General features: G+C 43.6%; 1 protein-coding gene across 1 annotated transcript in view; it reads left to right on the forward strand.

The window, feature by feature from the left end:
- The window catches only part of LOC146868456 (discoidin domain-containing receptor 2-like), a 445,309-nt gene that overhangs the window by 303,511 nt on the left and 124,311 nt on the right, over positions 1–17,487 (forward strand). The window contains exons 4-5 of the mRNA XM_085610198.1: positions 3,639–3,777; positions 5,207–5,309. Of these exons, the coding sequence (XP_085466324.1) occupies positions 3,714–3,777; positions 5,207–5,309 (167 nt within the window). The 5' untranslated portion in view covers positions 3,639–3,713. The remainder of the gene's footprint in view (positions 1–3,638; positions 3,778–5,206; positions 5,310–17,487) is intronic.

The raw sequence follows: 17,487 nt of genomic DNA on the forward strand, positions 1-17,487 counted from the left end.
TCTTTACTCATTCCCAACTATGGGTGTCGCAGGGATTGCTTCCTTTTTGCACTTTTCAGATTGTCATGGGCTTCTCCCACAGCTTGTATCCTTCTGTAATTAATTCAGGGATTGTACTAGACTAGAGCATGGGTACTCACAAACATTTTCCAGGGGGCCCAAAGGCTTGGCCTGTGGTGTGACCAAGGGCTGCACTGATGCCAGCAGGTTGGCCGGTGGGAGTGAGGCGGAAGGGATGTAAGGTGGGCATCGGGGAAGCGAAGCATTTACATCTAAAGGCTGAAATACACAATGTGAAACCAGAAAACCTGGGATCCATCCTCACTTCGCCAAACGACGCTCAACATCCTGTGATTCCGGGCAAATCGCTTAATCTCCCTGTGTCTATAAAAAATGAATGTTTCCTTATGTAACGCAACTGGTGCCCATGTAAAGCGCTCTGATACCTGATACCTTCGGGTCAAGTTCGCACTATATAAAACTCTGGGGAAAAAATAAATAAAAAATGGTGTGATCCTAGGCAATTGTTTTATTTTACTTTACCGCTTTTTTCTTCCTTATCGAATACATAACTTGGGAATGCACACTTTTATGTAATATACTTTATTGTTGTCCATGTATAATAGTAACCCAGGCCACTCAGAGTGCGCACATGACAACTGACTTGCCTCTTAGTTCACTATTTGTATTGTTGCCAGTGTAGGGGGAAGCATGAATGTTTCTAAATCCATATTTGCAAGCTATCCCTTTTTAAAAAATACTTCTCAATGCACTGATATAATCTGATATACTACGGTCAAACGCTTCTACATGTTAAAGTATTACACTTTTAGAATTCTGAAGAGACTTTATCATATTTTCACACATTTGTTGCAAGATGTCTTTATAAATGACGGTGTTCCTAAAGTTAAGTGGTGCAGGACACCTTAGTTACTTCCTGTCTTTAAGTTAAGTTAAACTTTAAATAAATGCTTGCCCCCATATTTAACATCTATATCAATGTTAGTGCTGAGTCGAGGAAAAAGGAGCCCAGTGCTTCTGTTGACCAGGGGACTGCCTGTAAAGTTCAGCCGGGCCGCACGTGGCCCTCTAGCGGCACTTTGAGTATCACTGTCTAGAGCTTCTACTCTTTTGAGGTCTGTTCAGAGTGGTTTCGGAGCTTGCACCCTTCTCTGGTTAGGAGAGAGGTCTCTCTGTAGCTTGTACCTTCTACCTGCTTCCATAGCATACACCCTTCTACATTTGAGTCATGTATTGCTCCTGCAGTTGGTATCCTTCTAAGGTTTTGTTCTACATTGCAGCCAGAGCTTGTGGACTTCTAGAATCTGGTTATAGCCCCCCCCATACTCCCTTCAAAATTATGCAGTATTCACTTCAGCTAAGGAGATTGGCGTTCTCCTCTTATTGATAGTTATGTTGTAAATGACATTCCTACTCTCTGATGTGCTAATGGCCGTCTCTCATTCAAGTTATTAACTATTTTATTCTCTAGTACAGGATGTCTATTATGTCGCATCCATAATGTGTGCTCTGCAGCTTTCTTTTAGCTAGTCACATTGAAAGTGACCACTTTTTAAAATTATGATTTTACCTCACAAAGAAAAAAAATCCTCTTCAATTGTTTCTTCACCATGTACTGCCTTCAAATGCAAAACAGATGTTCTTATGCAGAACCTGCTCTCCCAGCTACAGCATTTTTGCTAGAATCCAATGAATGTATGACGGTACAATGCATACATTTACAACGCATGCCTTTACAACGCAGTTTTTACATCGCAACATCCTTTACAACGCATACATTTACATCGCATGCCACTACAACGAACTTTTTAAAACTACATTTACAACGCATTCCATTACATCACATCATACCTTTACAATGCATACCATTACAACGCATACCATTACATTGCATTTAAGGTAAGTGTTGGATAGTGTAGGGGTAAAAATTACTATTCTAACTCCAGGGGGTGAAACAGTAGGGTAAGTGTTGGATAGTGTAGGGGTACTATGAGTTGTAATGGTATGCGTTGTAATGACATGTGATGTAATGCCTGCGTTGTAGTGACATGCGTTGTAGTGTCATGCATTGTAGTGACATGCAATGTAATGGCTGCGTTGTAAAGGATGTTGTGATGTAATGACTGCGTTGTAAAGGTAGTGCGATGTAATGACTGCGTTGTAAAGGTTGTTTCTCCAACCCAACAGAAGCCCACTGCAGCCAGACTCTGAATTAGATCTGATCTGTAGTATGGAGCTGGGTGGATCTTGTGGGCTAGTCGTCTCTCTTTCCGTGTATTCCTGCCACAGTATGTCATACAAGAAGTCCCGCCCACAGAAAATGTTGCTGAATAGCTGCTCCCAACACTATTCATAACTGAATAATGTGGTTTCGCCAAGGCCCCACATGCAGATGGTTCCTGGGAGTCACCCTGCTTGGCAAAAGCATTGGCTGGTGGTGTGCCTAAAACGATTTTCTTTTTTGTGGTTTTGTGGAAATTACATTAATAATGTGTGCTCTGCAGCTTTCTTTTAGCTAGTCACATTGAAAGTGACCACTTTTTAAAATTATGATTTTACCTCACAAAGAAAAAAAATCCTCTTCAATTGTTTCTTCACCATGTACTGCCTTCAAATGCAAAACAGATGTTCTTATGCAGAACCTGCTCTCCCAGCTACAGCATTTTTGCTAGAATCCAATGAATGTATGACGGTACAATGCATACATTTACAACGCATGCCTTTACAACGCAGTTTTTACATCGCAATATCCTTTAGAACGCATACATTTACATCGCATGCCACTACAACGAACTTTTTAAAACTACATTTACAACGCATTCCATTACATCACATTATACCTTTACAATGCATACCATTACAACGCATACCATTACATTGCATTTAAGGTAAGTGTTGGATAGTGTAGGGGTAAAAATTACTATTCTAACTCCAGGGGGTGCAACAGTAGGGTAAGTGTTGGATAGTGTAGGGGTACTATGAGTTGTAATGGTATGCGTTGTAATGACATGTGATGTAATGCCTGCGTTGTAGTGACATGCGTTGTAGTGTCATGCATTGTAGTGACATGCAATGTAATGGCTGCGTTGTAAAGGATGTTGTGATGTAATGACTGCGTTGTAAATGTAGTGCGATGTAATGACTGCGTTGTAAAGGTTGTTTCTCCAACCCAACAGAAGCCCACTGCAGCCAGACTCTGAATTAGATCTGATCTGTAGTATGGAGCTGGGTGGATCTTGTGGGCTAGTCGTCACTCTTTCCATGTATTCCTGCCGCAGTATGTCATACAAGAAGTCCCGCCCACAGAAAATGTTGCTGAATAGCTGCTCCCAACACTATTCATAACTGAATAATGTGGTTTCGCCCAGGCCCCACATGCAGATGGTTCCTGGGAGTCACCCTGCTTGGCAAAAGCAGTGGCTGGTGGTGTGCCTAAAACGATTTTCTTTTTTGTGGTTTTGTGGAAATTACATTAATGGTGTGGCTCATGCCTTCAAGCTGCTACATTCGTAATTAAAATGCTTTTATGTATGAATATTAGAACTTGCCAAACCTAATTTTGACATGTAGAATAAACCTGTTTGACTGACCTAACTTTGGTATTGCTTTTCTCTTAGAAATGTAGATGTCTGGGTGGGACGTGGAGCACTTGCCTGAGCTGACGGGCCCTTGCCCGTTGTTGCCCGCACACCATGTTTTTCGGCTGGCTGCTGTTCGCGCTCCTACCTGGAAGATCGGCTGCGGAAGTCATTGCCGGTAAGGACAGCCTGACCCTCCCCCACTGCTCTTGTGGCAGAAGGGGATTTAGCTCTCTTTTTCTAAAGGTATTCAGATCGATTGTAGAAACATGTTGAGTAAGGAGAGAGAGTGGATTTGTTTTTTGGAGATGACCTCCTATGACTGTCCATGTGTGCAGACATGCATGACCTCTTTGCATTTCTTGCAGTTACTACTTTGGTGGCACAACTCATTGCCACGAATAGGGCTGCCTATCACCTGAGATTGCAAACTAGAGGAGGTACAGAGTGCAGCAAAGTGAGCAGAAACCATTTTAGTCTCTCAATTGTAACGAGCCAGTTATGAAATTCAAATGCTTTAAATGACAGGACTTTTAATTGTATCTGATGTCACCGCATAATCCTATTTTAACCAGATGTGTCCATGAGGTCTGGCAGTAGACTCCTGATGGTCCACTAGTGAGCCACACGGGCATATTCTGGACAGGGTCAGAGACTGTGCCCCTCCTCTGCTTTTTATCATCTTTAAATAAGCCCCCCGTGGGTGTCCGGCCGCTTTCTCATTCTATGTTTAGTGACAGGGCTGCTCAGAGTCCACACACCCTGCAGAGTGCATTGTTGGATATTTGTGGTGGGTCTGCCAGATGCTCTCAAAGTTGAACTTCAGCCGCTAACCTTTTTTTAAATATTGAAAAGTTGTGGGCAAGTCCTGTTCAGGTGGTGTTGCAAGCATTCAAAATGCTTTATGGACACAGGGTTGTGTCACAAACATGTAGCGTCTCCTGCAATCCACGTTTAGCTGATCTCAGGTCCGCTTCCTTTAGGATTGACTAGCTCCTTTCTTCAAGTATGTTTGTTAATGTATGTGTGTTGTTCCAGATAGCCTGTTGTGTGGTATTATGTTTAGTTCTCTATTTGACATCACAGCAGTTTAAACAGACCTATTCTTTTCAATATACATACCATACCGTCTGTTTTCCAGCCTATATCACTCACATCTAGGCGCATCCCCGAGGAGTAATTCCTTTTTACCAAATGTCATTAGCTCTTTGAGTGTATTCAGTGGTGTATATGCTTTGAATTGCACGAGAGACTATTTTACATTTACCTGCTCCTCCCTTCATTGGCTCCTCATTGCTGATGTCGTCACAAATGCACATTTGTGTGTGCCTTTCTGGACATGCTAACACATTGAATACAGACCTGTTAGCTTTGCCAATGCCTGATTTATTTTATTTTCATGATCATGAATTTGTAAACACCGCTGCCTTGCCCTGGCCTAATTCATGCATTACAAAATGATGATTTAGCCCTTCAGACTTACAGGTGTTCTCTGTATCTGCACCATGTACATGTCGAACACCTACAGCTTTGGCATTGATTCTTGAGATACCTGTCCGAGTGTGGCATCACGCCCTACTGACCTTGTCCTTGTATCTTCTCTACAGCACAATGCAGGTACCCTCTGGGGATGCATGACCGCACCATCCGTGACGAGGACATCACTGCTTCCAGCTACTGGCATGAATCCACTGGACCTCAGTACGCAAGGTAATGTGTGGGTCAGGCTATCTTTGCAGGTTGCTGAAGAAACTCTGCAGGGTACAGCTGCCACATTGCACGTCTAGAACAGAGGTGTGAGTGGTGGTCCATGAAAGCCACATCCATGACCGATTTGGAGGATAGCCTCATGAAATTCTTTAACATTGAGTGAAAGGAAGGCGCATCACTGAGTCAGTTCATCTTTGTATCTTCAGTGTACAGTCTTGATCGGCTTAGTCAAGTAGGATGGATGATGCAACATGTGAAAGGATTGCACCCCTCAAGAATGCACCTCCTCCTTGAATGTCTCATACCAAATTTTCAAAAGTAATATATCTGTACTTGAAGTAATGCTCCTGCTCTTCTATCCATATGCTTATAAATGTAATTCATATATGTGCACTTAAGTATACAAACATGTGATGGATGGAATGCTTAAATTAGGACTGACTATATTAATATGGACACTAAAATACACACCATTACTCAACATAAAAAACCTAGACACAGGACTAATATTTGAAAAAAAAACATAACCAAGAAATGAAATCTCATGATGCTAGAGCAGAGGTCTTCAAACTTTTGGATGCCGAGACCCCCCTGTCAACATTTTGAGGTGTAAGGACCCCCTCCTAACAAAAATTCTAAACCTGTAGGCAGGGCTACTGGAATTATGAGGCAGGTGAGGACCAAATTACGTGAGAGGCTTGACTAAATTGTGTGGGAAGAAAATGTAAATGATGTTATGTGATGCTGCGTATTTTGGGATAGCATTGCTTCATTGTTTTGAAATTAATTTTTTACACACAGTAACACTGAGGAAAGATTTTACCCCATTAGTACGTGTTTATAACCAAAATACAGCAATTAACATCAGAAAGATTTCTAGTCAACCTTTGTGAAGGACCTTCCACTCCGCAGGATTACGTGCTGCCACATTAGAAGCTCACCTGGCCCTGGCCGGGAGCAGCAGGGTTCCCTTAAAACCCTGGCGGTCTTCTGCAGAGTTAAGCAGTTTACCCATGCAGCTTTCCTCTCACCCCCTCCCTTCCATCCCTCTCTCCTCTCCTCTCCCAACCCCAAATCCCTCTCTCACTTTGCAGGCCATTTTCTTTCACCCCTTTGTACAATTTCTGAACTCTCCCCATTCAACCTCTCACTTCACCTTTAATCACCTCTTGCCATTCTGTCTTTTCACTGTCCTCATCTCTAACATTCTCTTGAATTTATCTCATGGCCTCTCTGGCCCTGTCAATTCCCGTGCCCCTCATCACTTCTCATTCACCTTGTCTCTCCATTCAAATTTTTGTCTATTGTATCTTAAACCTCTCCAGTCCCCCCATTCATCTTTCACATCTCCCCTTTCTTCTAACAGAAGCCCTCACGTTTGGTTCACACTCACTTCTTGCGTGTCCACACTTCGGCAATTCACATTTCTCCTCATCCCTGACCTCTTCAATCAAATTCTCTCACTACCTTGCTGTCCTCTCCCATCCTCTCATCGCTCCTCAACAAAGCATACGGGTCGGACCCGTATGCTCCTCTTGGCCTTTGCCACTCTGCTTATTGTTCCCTAATTGAAGAAGGGATGAGCTGTCTGTCTCGCTGTTTTGGTGCAGGCCGCACAGTTATGGAACTTGCACCCTCCTTTGCTTCGCTCCACCAAGAATTTATTATCCTTTAGGAAAGATATACAAACCTTTCTCTATGCTCTGTAGGTTACCCCATTTGGCAGGTTCTCCTTATCCTTCTGTGTGTTTCTCATTTGCCTTCAGGCAGCAGATGGTTATTAGCCCCAGGACACCTTTTGGTAACAGTAGCGCACTACAAATATAAATAATAATAATAGGCAGAAGCAGGGGAGCCACTAGACCAGAACTTTGGGGGGTGGGGGGGGGGGGCTAACACTCCCCAGCCAGGGCGGGCCCTAACACTGGTTGCACATGGTGCAATAGTCTTTTTTGGTGCCCCACCCCCGTTTCCTTCATTTCCATGAATTCCCTCACTACCACTTACCAACAATGCACCTCATCTCTCTATAGCACCTTTCTGACAAACATTTCATTTTTTATAGCGCTACTCACAGTTTACTTACTCACACTCATTTCTGTAATCTGCATGGTACATACTCTTTGTAGCAGGCACATTAACCCTCTGCACTGTGTGGGTAGCAAGAGTGCCCATGTGAGTGCATGGTGAGCGATGCAACAGTGTAAGAGTAGGGTGAGAGGAGTGACAGCAGGGTGAGTGAGGTGGCCATACGAATTTGGGTGCAGATGCAAGTTCAGAATGGGACGAATAATAATACTGGAGCTTGATAGCGCAAACAGCTACCTCAGCAACAGAGGTGTCCCGGCGCTCTAGCAGCAAGCATTGCGTGCAGGGAGGTTTAGCACTGGAGCCAGGCCTAGTCAAGACTAAAGAGCCATGTCTTCAGCGTTTTTCTGAAAAGAATGAATATATGATTACTGATGGGCTTGTTTGAGTGAGTTGCATATTGAGCAGTGAGGGGGACAGGTGAGTGAAGTGTCACATGAGTGCAGGGTGAGTAGTGTGCTCGTGTGACTGCAGGGTGAGGTATAGGGTGAACAGCGCAAGTGCATTGTGAGTGCAGAGTGATCACTGTGAGTGCAGGGTGAGCGGGTGAATGGTGTGAGTGCATGGTGATCAGTGTGAAATAAATAATGTGCTGATCCTGCAACAAACTTCCAGTCCTATGGTTAGGCTTGCCAGCAGATTATTTTGATGGCCCAGTCGGTACAAAAATAAGCAGTCACCTAAAGCTGTATTTTAAGCACTTATCTGTGCATAGAACAACAAATATAAATAGAAAGCACTTTTAATTGTGTTCTAGGGCTGCCTCAATGATCCATGACTGATAAGAGAACAAAGACAGAAAAGTGATAAAATAAATGAATACATTCTTTTTTATTTATAAGTCTATTTAGTGTGAAGAGGAGACCTTTGCAGGCTCTTTAAACATGGCAGGCATTTTTCTTTTGGCAGCCCTACTTTATATTCCTTTTCATGAAATGCATTCTCACACTTCTGCAGTAAATGTAAAATACAAATGTAAGGAATAGGCATAGTGGGGACGCAGGGGGTACTGGAACCAGGAAAAAACACTAAGCCTCTGTAACCAGTTTACAAAGGCATCTAAATATGCAAATGGTCTTTAAAGACCTGTGAAAAACTAGGACAGGCGTGCCGGAGATAAGACTCCAGACACTGCCCAGCTGAGTCTCCAGCAGCTCGAGTTGCACTGCAGCAGCCCGGGCTGAGACACAGGACGGGGGAAGAGGGGGGGCTGAAGCCCTTGGGCCTCAGAAGTGTGACTGGGAATGCGCGACCCCCTTTGCATCGCTCCATGGCCCCCCTGGGGGTCGCGCCCCACAGTTTGAAGACCCCTGTGCTAGAGCAATTGAAAATATCAATTTAGTATCAATGGGGAAGAACTTTGCACACGCTGCCACCTACTGGCCACAAAAAGTACAGCATTTCAAGCAAGTTATGGATACATCATTCTCAGCCCAAATTTGTTTTCCGAAGTTGACAAGGCTCTATAAGCAATGCCAACTGAGGAAGCAACGCAAATGTTACAATTATTGTACAAAAAAATTATTTAACTTTTAAAAGTGAGGAATTCATCTCAATTTCAATATAAGCATTGAAACACCAGAGTGAACCCCTTCCTTGCTGCGCAACACAAGAATAAAGTTTCTAAGAGATAATGTCAATTCACCAAATACAATATTCCAAATGCAATTATTTTTCAAAATGAATTCACTGACGCTCAGAATGACAGTTACAAAACTATTATATTGTTTGGCATTTTTCTACAATTCGGTGTTTTTGGTCAAAATGAGTAAACAGTGTTTTTCCCTCCTTATAATTTCTTAAGATTGAAATGAGTGTTTGTGTTTTAGGCATTGTAGCTTTATCATTCCTTCCTGCATATACGTCTGCCATTGCTTTGTGGGAAAACTAGGTCTGCACTTCATCTATCAGCTCGAGGTGGTTGAGGTGTCTGTGTGTTGTGTGTCTCTGTGTGTGTGTAGGTACATGCATTTGTCAGTGTTCGCGTTTGTAGGCAAGCAATATAATGGAAGTGTGGCTGAGCATCAAAATTCCCAGAACTAGCTCTGTACGCTTTTGGAACTCCCAGTAATACTTTTCTTAAAGAGAACCTTGCAAGCATCGTGAGCGCCACTTTTTTCTTCTTGAAAGTAGATTCAGATGCTCTTCCCTAAGAAACTCTGGGGAAAAGAGTGCCAAATGGTTAATTTTCACATAAATGGATTTAACAATTCAGAGTTTCTGAACAGACAGCAATAACACCACATATATTTTGTTGTTTTCATACTATCCTCATGGGTGATTGGTGCTTACTCAAATCTTAGTCACACACCATATTTATTCTATATATGTGTGTGTATATTGTATATACCCTATATAATCAGAAGGAGACCGGTTCAACAATATTGCATGGTCAGGCCCAAGACAGCAGTGGGATATAATAGAAGGTTTTTAGGTCTCGCCTGAGCCAGCGTGCATGTGATGCTCTGCGAGACTTTTTGTAAGGGGGCTTCAAAATCTGACCACACACTTGTGCGTGTGGTTTGTTTTTGGTCTGAGACTATTTGCCTTTGCGTGCGTCTTTCTAAGAAAGACCGCACGCAATTGGGCAAAGGCGTGTGCATGTCCCGCCTTTGCTCTGCCCACGGCCTATTGCTTGCGGTTACCCACACAGGCACCATCTGTTTTGAATTCGTGCCCAGACTCGTGCGCGTTAATTCAAAACAGATGTCTCACTGTGGCACGCGCTCGCGCACCACTCACGTGCTTGTTGTAGTAGTTGTTGCATCTCAGCTCATCCCCTGTCTGTCTGTCTGGGTCCCTCTCTCTTCAGTATGTCTCCTCCCTGTATATCCGTGTGCCCTTCTCTCTCCTCCTGCCCGCTCGTTCCCCGGCCCTTTCTCTTCACCTGCCTCCCAGTCCTGACTCTCTCAAACCTCTCCTCGGTGTCTCAGCCTGTCTTCCGTGCTTCTGCTTCAGGGCCGGTCCGTTTTCCTATTCTCTGTAACTTTCCTTTCTCTGTCTGTGCGTCGACCCCTGGCCCTGACTCTCTCATGCCCACCCATGTGCTCTGGGTATCCTCTCCCCCTCAGGGACTGCTTGGTGCATGGCTTCTGCTGCACACGCGCTCTGCCTTGTCTTACCTTTCACTCCCCGTCCCAACATCAGCTATTATTACCCCGCTCTCTCCGGCGTCTTCTGCCTGCTTCCCATCACACACATTTTCTCTCTTTCTCTCCAAACTCCTGTCTCCCCTCATTTCCCCCACCCCGTCCCCATCCCCCCAACCGCGGGTGCAGCTCACCTGTCTCCGCGGCTCGTGCTCAGCCACGTGCGCAGGGCTCTGGCCATTGGCTCCCTCCTTGCCTGTCCCATGCCACCCGCGGGATGCCGGGCATTGGCTGGGCCTGCTCCTGATGGCCTGTGCGGTGGGCGCTGCAGACAGGTGCCTTGCCCCCGTGGCCCGAGGCTGGTGGGTTCTGAAGTGGCAGCGCATGCACCGAGGTGGTATATCCTGGAGACAAGCGCCCTGAGCAGGTCTCGCAGGCGAATACTGGTGGGTACTGAAGGTCGATGCCCTAATAGAGGTGGGCTGTTGATGGTAGTTGGGTCCTCAAAAAGGTGACCTGCCCTTGTCTTGAAGGCAGGTGTCCTGTGCCGGCTCGTCCTTGATCTTGGTGCTCTGGGCTGATGGGTCCTGGATGCTGGTGCCCTAAGCTGCGAGGTCCTGGAGGAGGGAGATCTGGTTCTTGCAGAAGGCGGGTTCCTTCCTACGCGTGAGCGCTGCAGGAAGGTTTCCTGCACCGGTCCTGTCCATCTGCTGCACAGTCTCCCTTTATCTGTTCCAGTACTGGCGGGCTGCTCCCGTCTTGCCTGAGCTCCACGGGCTGCTCTCCTCTGCCCGGTGCAGCCCCTTACCCCCGGCCGATACTGGCAGGCTGCTCCCGTCCCCCCAGAGCCTGTCTGCGTATCTGTACATATATAGGATTACCATATGTGTGTGCTCATGCCATTACATAACTCAGTTTATCTAAATCAATCGGTGTGTATGAATGTATATGCACATATGAATGATGTATATTTTATATATGAAGGATAAGCCTGTGTATGTTTGCCATTGCATAATTGATGTAATCTATTTCAACCAGTGTACGTGCACATATCTAGATGTATACACACAAGCTGTACTTTCAGTGAGCGAGAGTTGAGACTGTAGACTCACAGATCTGAGCCGAGTGCACTCATTTCGAGGGACAGGATTCAGGAGCAGAGCAGGCCACATTCATCCTAGAGGGGAGGCCACGTCAGAACATACTAACGCTTTAGTGCTGTGGGCAGGCGGTGCCACTAGCAAATTATGGGAAAAAGTGATGTGTGAAATGCCTGAGTTAATCTCAGCGTGGTTCTCCTTCGGGTGCATTCTAGTCCATCTTTTGTGTTTTGCCCACCATGCCACTGTAGTCTCTTTTATGCTACATAGCTAAACACTTATAAGGTTCCAAAGGCGAGACCTATTGGCTATGCCAATGCTTGTTCTGAAATAGTTCATGCAAAGCCTACACACGAGTCCTAAAACTTCTGCTTTAACTGTAAGTGGTACCTAACTACCAGAATTACACAGCGCCTGGAAACCCTCGCGGTTGACAATTATCGCTCTACAAATCCACTTTACATTACATTACAAACTTAGCTTCCCTGACTTCAATTATCCCTCAAGTATCAGCTTTACGTTTAAGTCGGTGAAGCAAAAATCTTCTCTGAAAATGAGCTATCTAGTGTCTGAAGATGTACAGTTTTGTAGACGTTTTGCATGGTCAGTGGCACTACAGTGCCCCTTGGCAATACAGCCATTGTGCTGGCAGAATAAGTTGTAGGTGGAACTTGACTTGATCAGCCTAGTGGGTGCAGTTCTTGCCTGGGAAGGGGGTTAGAACAATGACTAGGGCGCCGCTGTCCTCCACCAAAGCCAAACCTACCAGCCTTTGGCGTTCACTGTCTCACGGTCATGGTCCTAGGTGCCATATGCATTCATGGCTCTCCTCCCTAGCTAACTACCCAGGGCAACTCAAAGCAGAGAAGGCGTTGCATGCATGGGCTGACAACGCTCAATAGGCCTGTCTTTCCTTAGGCTGGATGAGCAGAAGGAAAAGAGGAACATTTGATCTAGAACATTGCTAAACACTGAAATGCCACTGAGACACCCAGGAGAGTCAGCAGTGCTATTAAGGATGATTTAATCATGTAAAAAAGAAGCACACAGGAAGGCAAATATCATTTGCAGAGCATTTCAAGGACTTTAAAAGAGCTCAGGCTGGCACGTAGGCTGCCATGTTGGACCAGTGGGCATGTGGCCTTCTTGTGATCAATTCAGTTATTTTATGCTATGCTATATGCTATGTTATGTTTTGTTAATTATTCGTGTATAGCAATCATTCACCAACAGTATCCAGACGCTTTACACAGACATCAAGATATAGGCATAGATTCAATTGGGAAGGAATGCATGAAATGATAGGTTTGCTTGAAAACCCATGTCTTTTCATTTTCTCAAAATAATGTAAAATCCGATTCATGGAGAATATTGTCAGACAGAGAGTTCCAGATTACATGAGCTAACTCTGCACACAAAGCTGGTCTGCCAGACCTGTTCTTCCGAATCTTTGGGACATTGGGTCGGTTGGCATGTGAAGATCTCATATTACGCGATGGAGTGTACTTTTACTCCTTCATAGTCAGAAATAGGGGTGCTGATCCACTCAAGCTTTGACATAAGACACGGAGAGTTCTCTTTATTTCAGTCAAAAAGACCATAAAAGCACATACAACTACTTTCAGGAGCATGATACATTAAAAGGAAGGTGCCTCGTGCAAAACTATAATTAATTAAAACCAACTTTCACAAATACAAACACGTAAGTCATATATCAAAGAAACAAATAAAATTATGGAAGTTACATAAAAATAGTGTGAAAACAACATTGAGTTGCGAAGTCGAAGGTCAGATTTTAAGAATAGGCCCGCTGTAAAACACACAGGAAGCTTTGGAATGAATCTTTGCTTCACTGAACGCCAGTGGAGCTTTTGATGTGGCGGAGTGGCATGCACACTTCTATGGAGTTGAAATATTAGTTGCGCGACCTCATTTTGTATTACCTGTAGCCTATAAACGATGGCATTGGGAAGACCTAAGTAAACCGGATTGTCAAAATTGAGTCTGGAAATTTTGACGCTGTTACTGTCCTTTTCTGTGCCTCGATCTGGAGAAAAGGCACAATTTTCCTAAATATTTCCAATAGGCATGTGCATTGGGATATCACCGATCCAACTTGTGGTTTCAGAGTTAAATTAATGCGAACGATAACACTCAAACCGTGGCCGAAGATATTGTTTTGGGTACTGTACCCATTTCAGGCGTCCAATGAAATTAAAAAGTTTGAACGGGGTATTCAAAAATTAGGAAGAAATGGCGCTCTGCAGGTAAACGTAGGTAATGTGAACTCCAATGTCTGATATGGTGCAAAACAGGGAGGGGAGATCCCTGAAACCCCTCAAATTGTGTAGGAATTTTTTTTACCTACAACCAAGCAATAAGAGCAATCCTGTGCACACATACAATCGATTAAATCAAAATTGACATGAGTAAGTACAACTTGACAAAAGAAACATCCGCATATATGCTAGTGATTCTGTTTAATAGGCGTATCCAGCCGACACGTGTTTCGTCATGGGACGAGTAGACCACGACTCTTCAGGGCTGGAGAGAATATAAAAACATTACATGCTAAGACATATGCCATAAGGCAAACGTTTGCAAATTTTTACATAGTCCAAACGTAGAATACCACGCCAATGTGGAGATAAAACAAGAGAAAAACACCACTACTTCAAGAAGGTACTGAAGTGCTGATAAAACAAAGGTATAGAGTAAGCCTGCACCACCAATCGGTGAAAAGACACAAAGAAAGGGAAGAAAGGAAAAAAGAACAAAATTATCCCCAATGCACCAAAATCGAATGGAAGGTACAAAGGCTAGAATCTCTGTGAGTGCAGAATCAACAAAAACATCCATACCTGAAGCTAATGCCAAAAGGACAGTAGATACTGAAACAAAGAACAATACGAAAAAATAATAAAACGACTGTGTGTTCAAAGAAGCGAAAACAATAATCCCAAAAGAAAGTCTAAAACACAGTAAACGAGAATATCTTACCCCTCAACCGGTGATAATTCCAACCCGGTTGGGTAACGCAAAAGTGAAAACGGTGGGTCAGTAAAGCTGGGCAAATCGGTATAATCTCTGTACAGATGAAAAATAGCACCCCCGATATGAGTGGCCAAAAAATCATATGTGATACGTAGGTAAGACTAATAGTACATGAATAATTCGTACCTCCAAAATTTCAGCCAAAAAAGTCTTAAATAGCTTCCAGCCGCCAGTCACGTATAAATCAGTGGCAAAGACAACGTATTCTTAAATAATGGTTCCAACCCGTGAGTGTCGGGCAAAAGTTTCAGCTAGAAAAAGTCTATGCGAAAAAGTGTCTGAAATAAAAACAAAAGCAGGAGCCAAAGTCAGGTAACAATAATGCCTCCCACAATGCTTATTCAAAGAAAGACAAAGGTACCATGTCAACATCAATGTCGGAATCAGAGGAAACAATCAAAATTAGAAATTTATTCGCTACTTACATGTTGAAAGGTGTGTCAAAACATCCTGGCGGCATCCATTCCGTGTGCGAGTGAATCCGGGACCCGTAACCCGGAAGTGCTTAAATATCAGGACAAAGCCCAAACACTAGAACGTTAAATGCGTATATTAAGTAACACCGGAAGAGGACGGACCGTAGTATGCTGTAACCGATCGTGACCGAAGTGCCGGAAATAAAGAATATTGAATCTACTCCTAATGTACGTGCATCAAGGTGACTCCCACAAAAGATACACATCCAAGGCATCACGCACAATGTGTCGCAAGCTGTTATTTAACCGCCGTATGTCAAAAAGTGAAAAGAAAAAATCAATATATAAAACAGCCGCAAAACACGAGTGGTGCAAAGTAATCCCATAAAAGAGACAAGGCTCCCTAACGTTAATATTAGTCGCTAATGATCAACAAGGGAAAAGAAAACCACGGAGCATACGGTATAAGACAATATATTAAGCTCATCCAAAAAGTATCAATCACAACCCGGAGCCAATCAAGTCAACGATATAGAATATCTGCTTCAATCCCCTCACTAGAGGATAGAAAAGAGGCAGGAGAAAGAGAGAAGGAGGCAGGACAGTGAGTACCAGTGGCATCCCCGTACAGCATTAGTGAAACAGAAAACAAGCCAAAATGTGTCGCTGTTAATATATCCTAGGCTGTCACAAAGGTCAACTGAAACACGTAGTGTGTGACATAGGGCGCGTTAAATCACACGTAACTGGACAACCAGTTATCGGACATAACACCAGTCTATGAAGAAACATGAACACAGTATGAAATTATACAGGATAAAACACAAGTGCTGAACTATTGGCACTAAAAATGGTTCGAAAACATGAGAGGGTATGTACTGAAGCACAAAGCACTTAAAACGTCATCGTTCTGAGTTACATAGAGTGAAGTAGAAAACTCAATCAAAAAGATGTGTCAGAATTATGAGAGTACATAAATTACAGCAACTCTTACAAAAACTCAAACTCTCATGGGCAATAGGCAGGCGGGAAAAAAAGGCAAGTATATGAAAGTAGGGACATGACAAATTTCGAATACAGTTAATGTCACGAAAACCAAATCGCAGAAGTAAAATAGCTAGATGGCATTTATCAACCCACATGTATATTGCATTTTAAGACCCAGCTGTTATTATGTTACAAAATCAAACTTATAGAGGGCAAGGGAGCAACACACAGTATTGCAAACTGGCAAAAGTAGCATAAGAGCAACATCACATCAGTTAAGTCACAGTGGAGAGCCAGGTACCAGGTTAATGGAACGGCTAAAGAGCTGAAACAAAAACATTATGTGCATGTTCGTCTCAACCCAAAAATATTGTATTTCTGAGTCATAATTGAGCCCGTGCTCAACCGTCTGGAGGCGCATTATCCACATAGCCTCACACTGTCTTAAGCGAAGTTCTCTATTACCGCCTCGCACCCCTACATCAATAGTTTCTATCCCAAAAAATTGAAAACCTTTCCGGCTATTCTGTGTAGAGCAGCTAGCAGTGTGTAGAGCTACTGGATATCTGGCATCGCCCTGGTGAATTGCCCTGGTGTGTTCACCTATTCTTTCCTTAAGCGCCCTGATGGTGCTACCCACATATTGTTTCCCACAATTGCACTCTATGATATAGACTACAAATTTGGTAGTGCAATTGATGTTGGATTTGATAGTGTATATGTTACCATTATGTCCAGCAAAAGATAGAGTCTTATGTTTCGCCCATCTGCACACTCCGCAGCAGCCGCATTTGTGAAAGCCCAATGTCAGAGGTGTAAACCAAGACTGTTTCCTTTGAACTTTTGGTACAGTAGGACTCAGTCTACTACGTAGATTGTAGCCTCGTCTGTACGTAATCTGTGGGTAACTGGTAAGGAATTCTCGAAGAGAGGTGTCTGTTTGGAGAATGCCCCAGTGTTTATTGAGGCTTTTCCTCATGATGTGACTTAATGCATTGTACTCCGTTATCATACGTATGTTGCGCTCTGTAGTCGCCTTATTGGTGGTTTTAGGTAGTAGGGTATTAGTGCGTTTCACCCTGGCTATTCTGTTTTCCGATTTTTTAAGAATTAAAGGAGAATAGCCCCGTTTCTGAAATCTCTGTTTCATATCTTTAATGCAATCTGCAAATTCCAAATCATCACTACAGTTGCGTCTGGCTCTTAAAAATTCTCCATAGGGAATTGCGTTCACCTGGTGAAATGAGTGGTTACTGTGTGCATGTAATAAAGAATTGCATGAGGTGCCCTTGCGGAATAACCGACTGTTTAATTTGTCATCCTTTACGAAAAGTTCAACATCAAGGAATGTTACACTAGTAGTGCTATAATCTATGGTGAATTGTATTCCAAAACTGTTGGTGTTGAGATAGGTGCAAAACCTCAACAGCTCATTCTCACTACC

Source organism: Triturus cristatus, chromosome 1_2, assembly GCF_964204655.1.
Source record: "Triturus cristatus chromosome 1_2, aTriCri1.1, whole genome shotgun sequence".
In the NCBI taxonomy this organism is placed as follows: domain Eukaryota; kingdom Metazoa; phylum Chordata; class Amphibia; order Caudata; family Salamandridae; genus Triturus; species Triturus cristatus.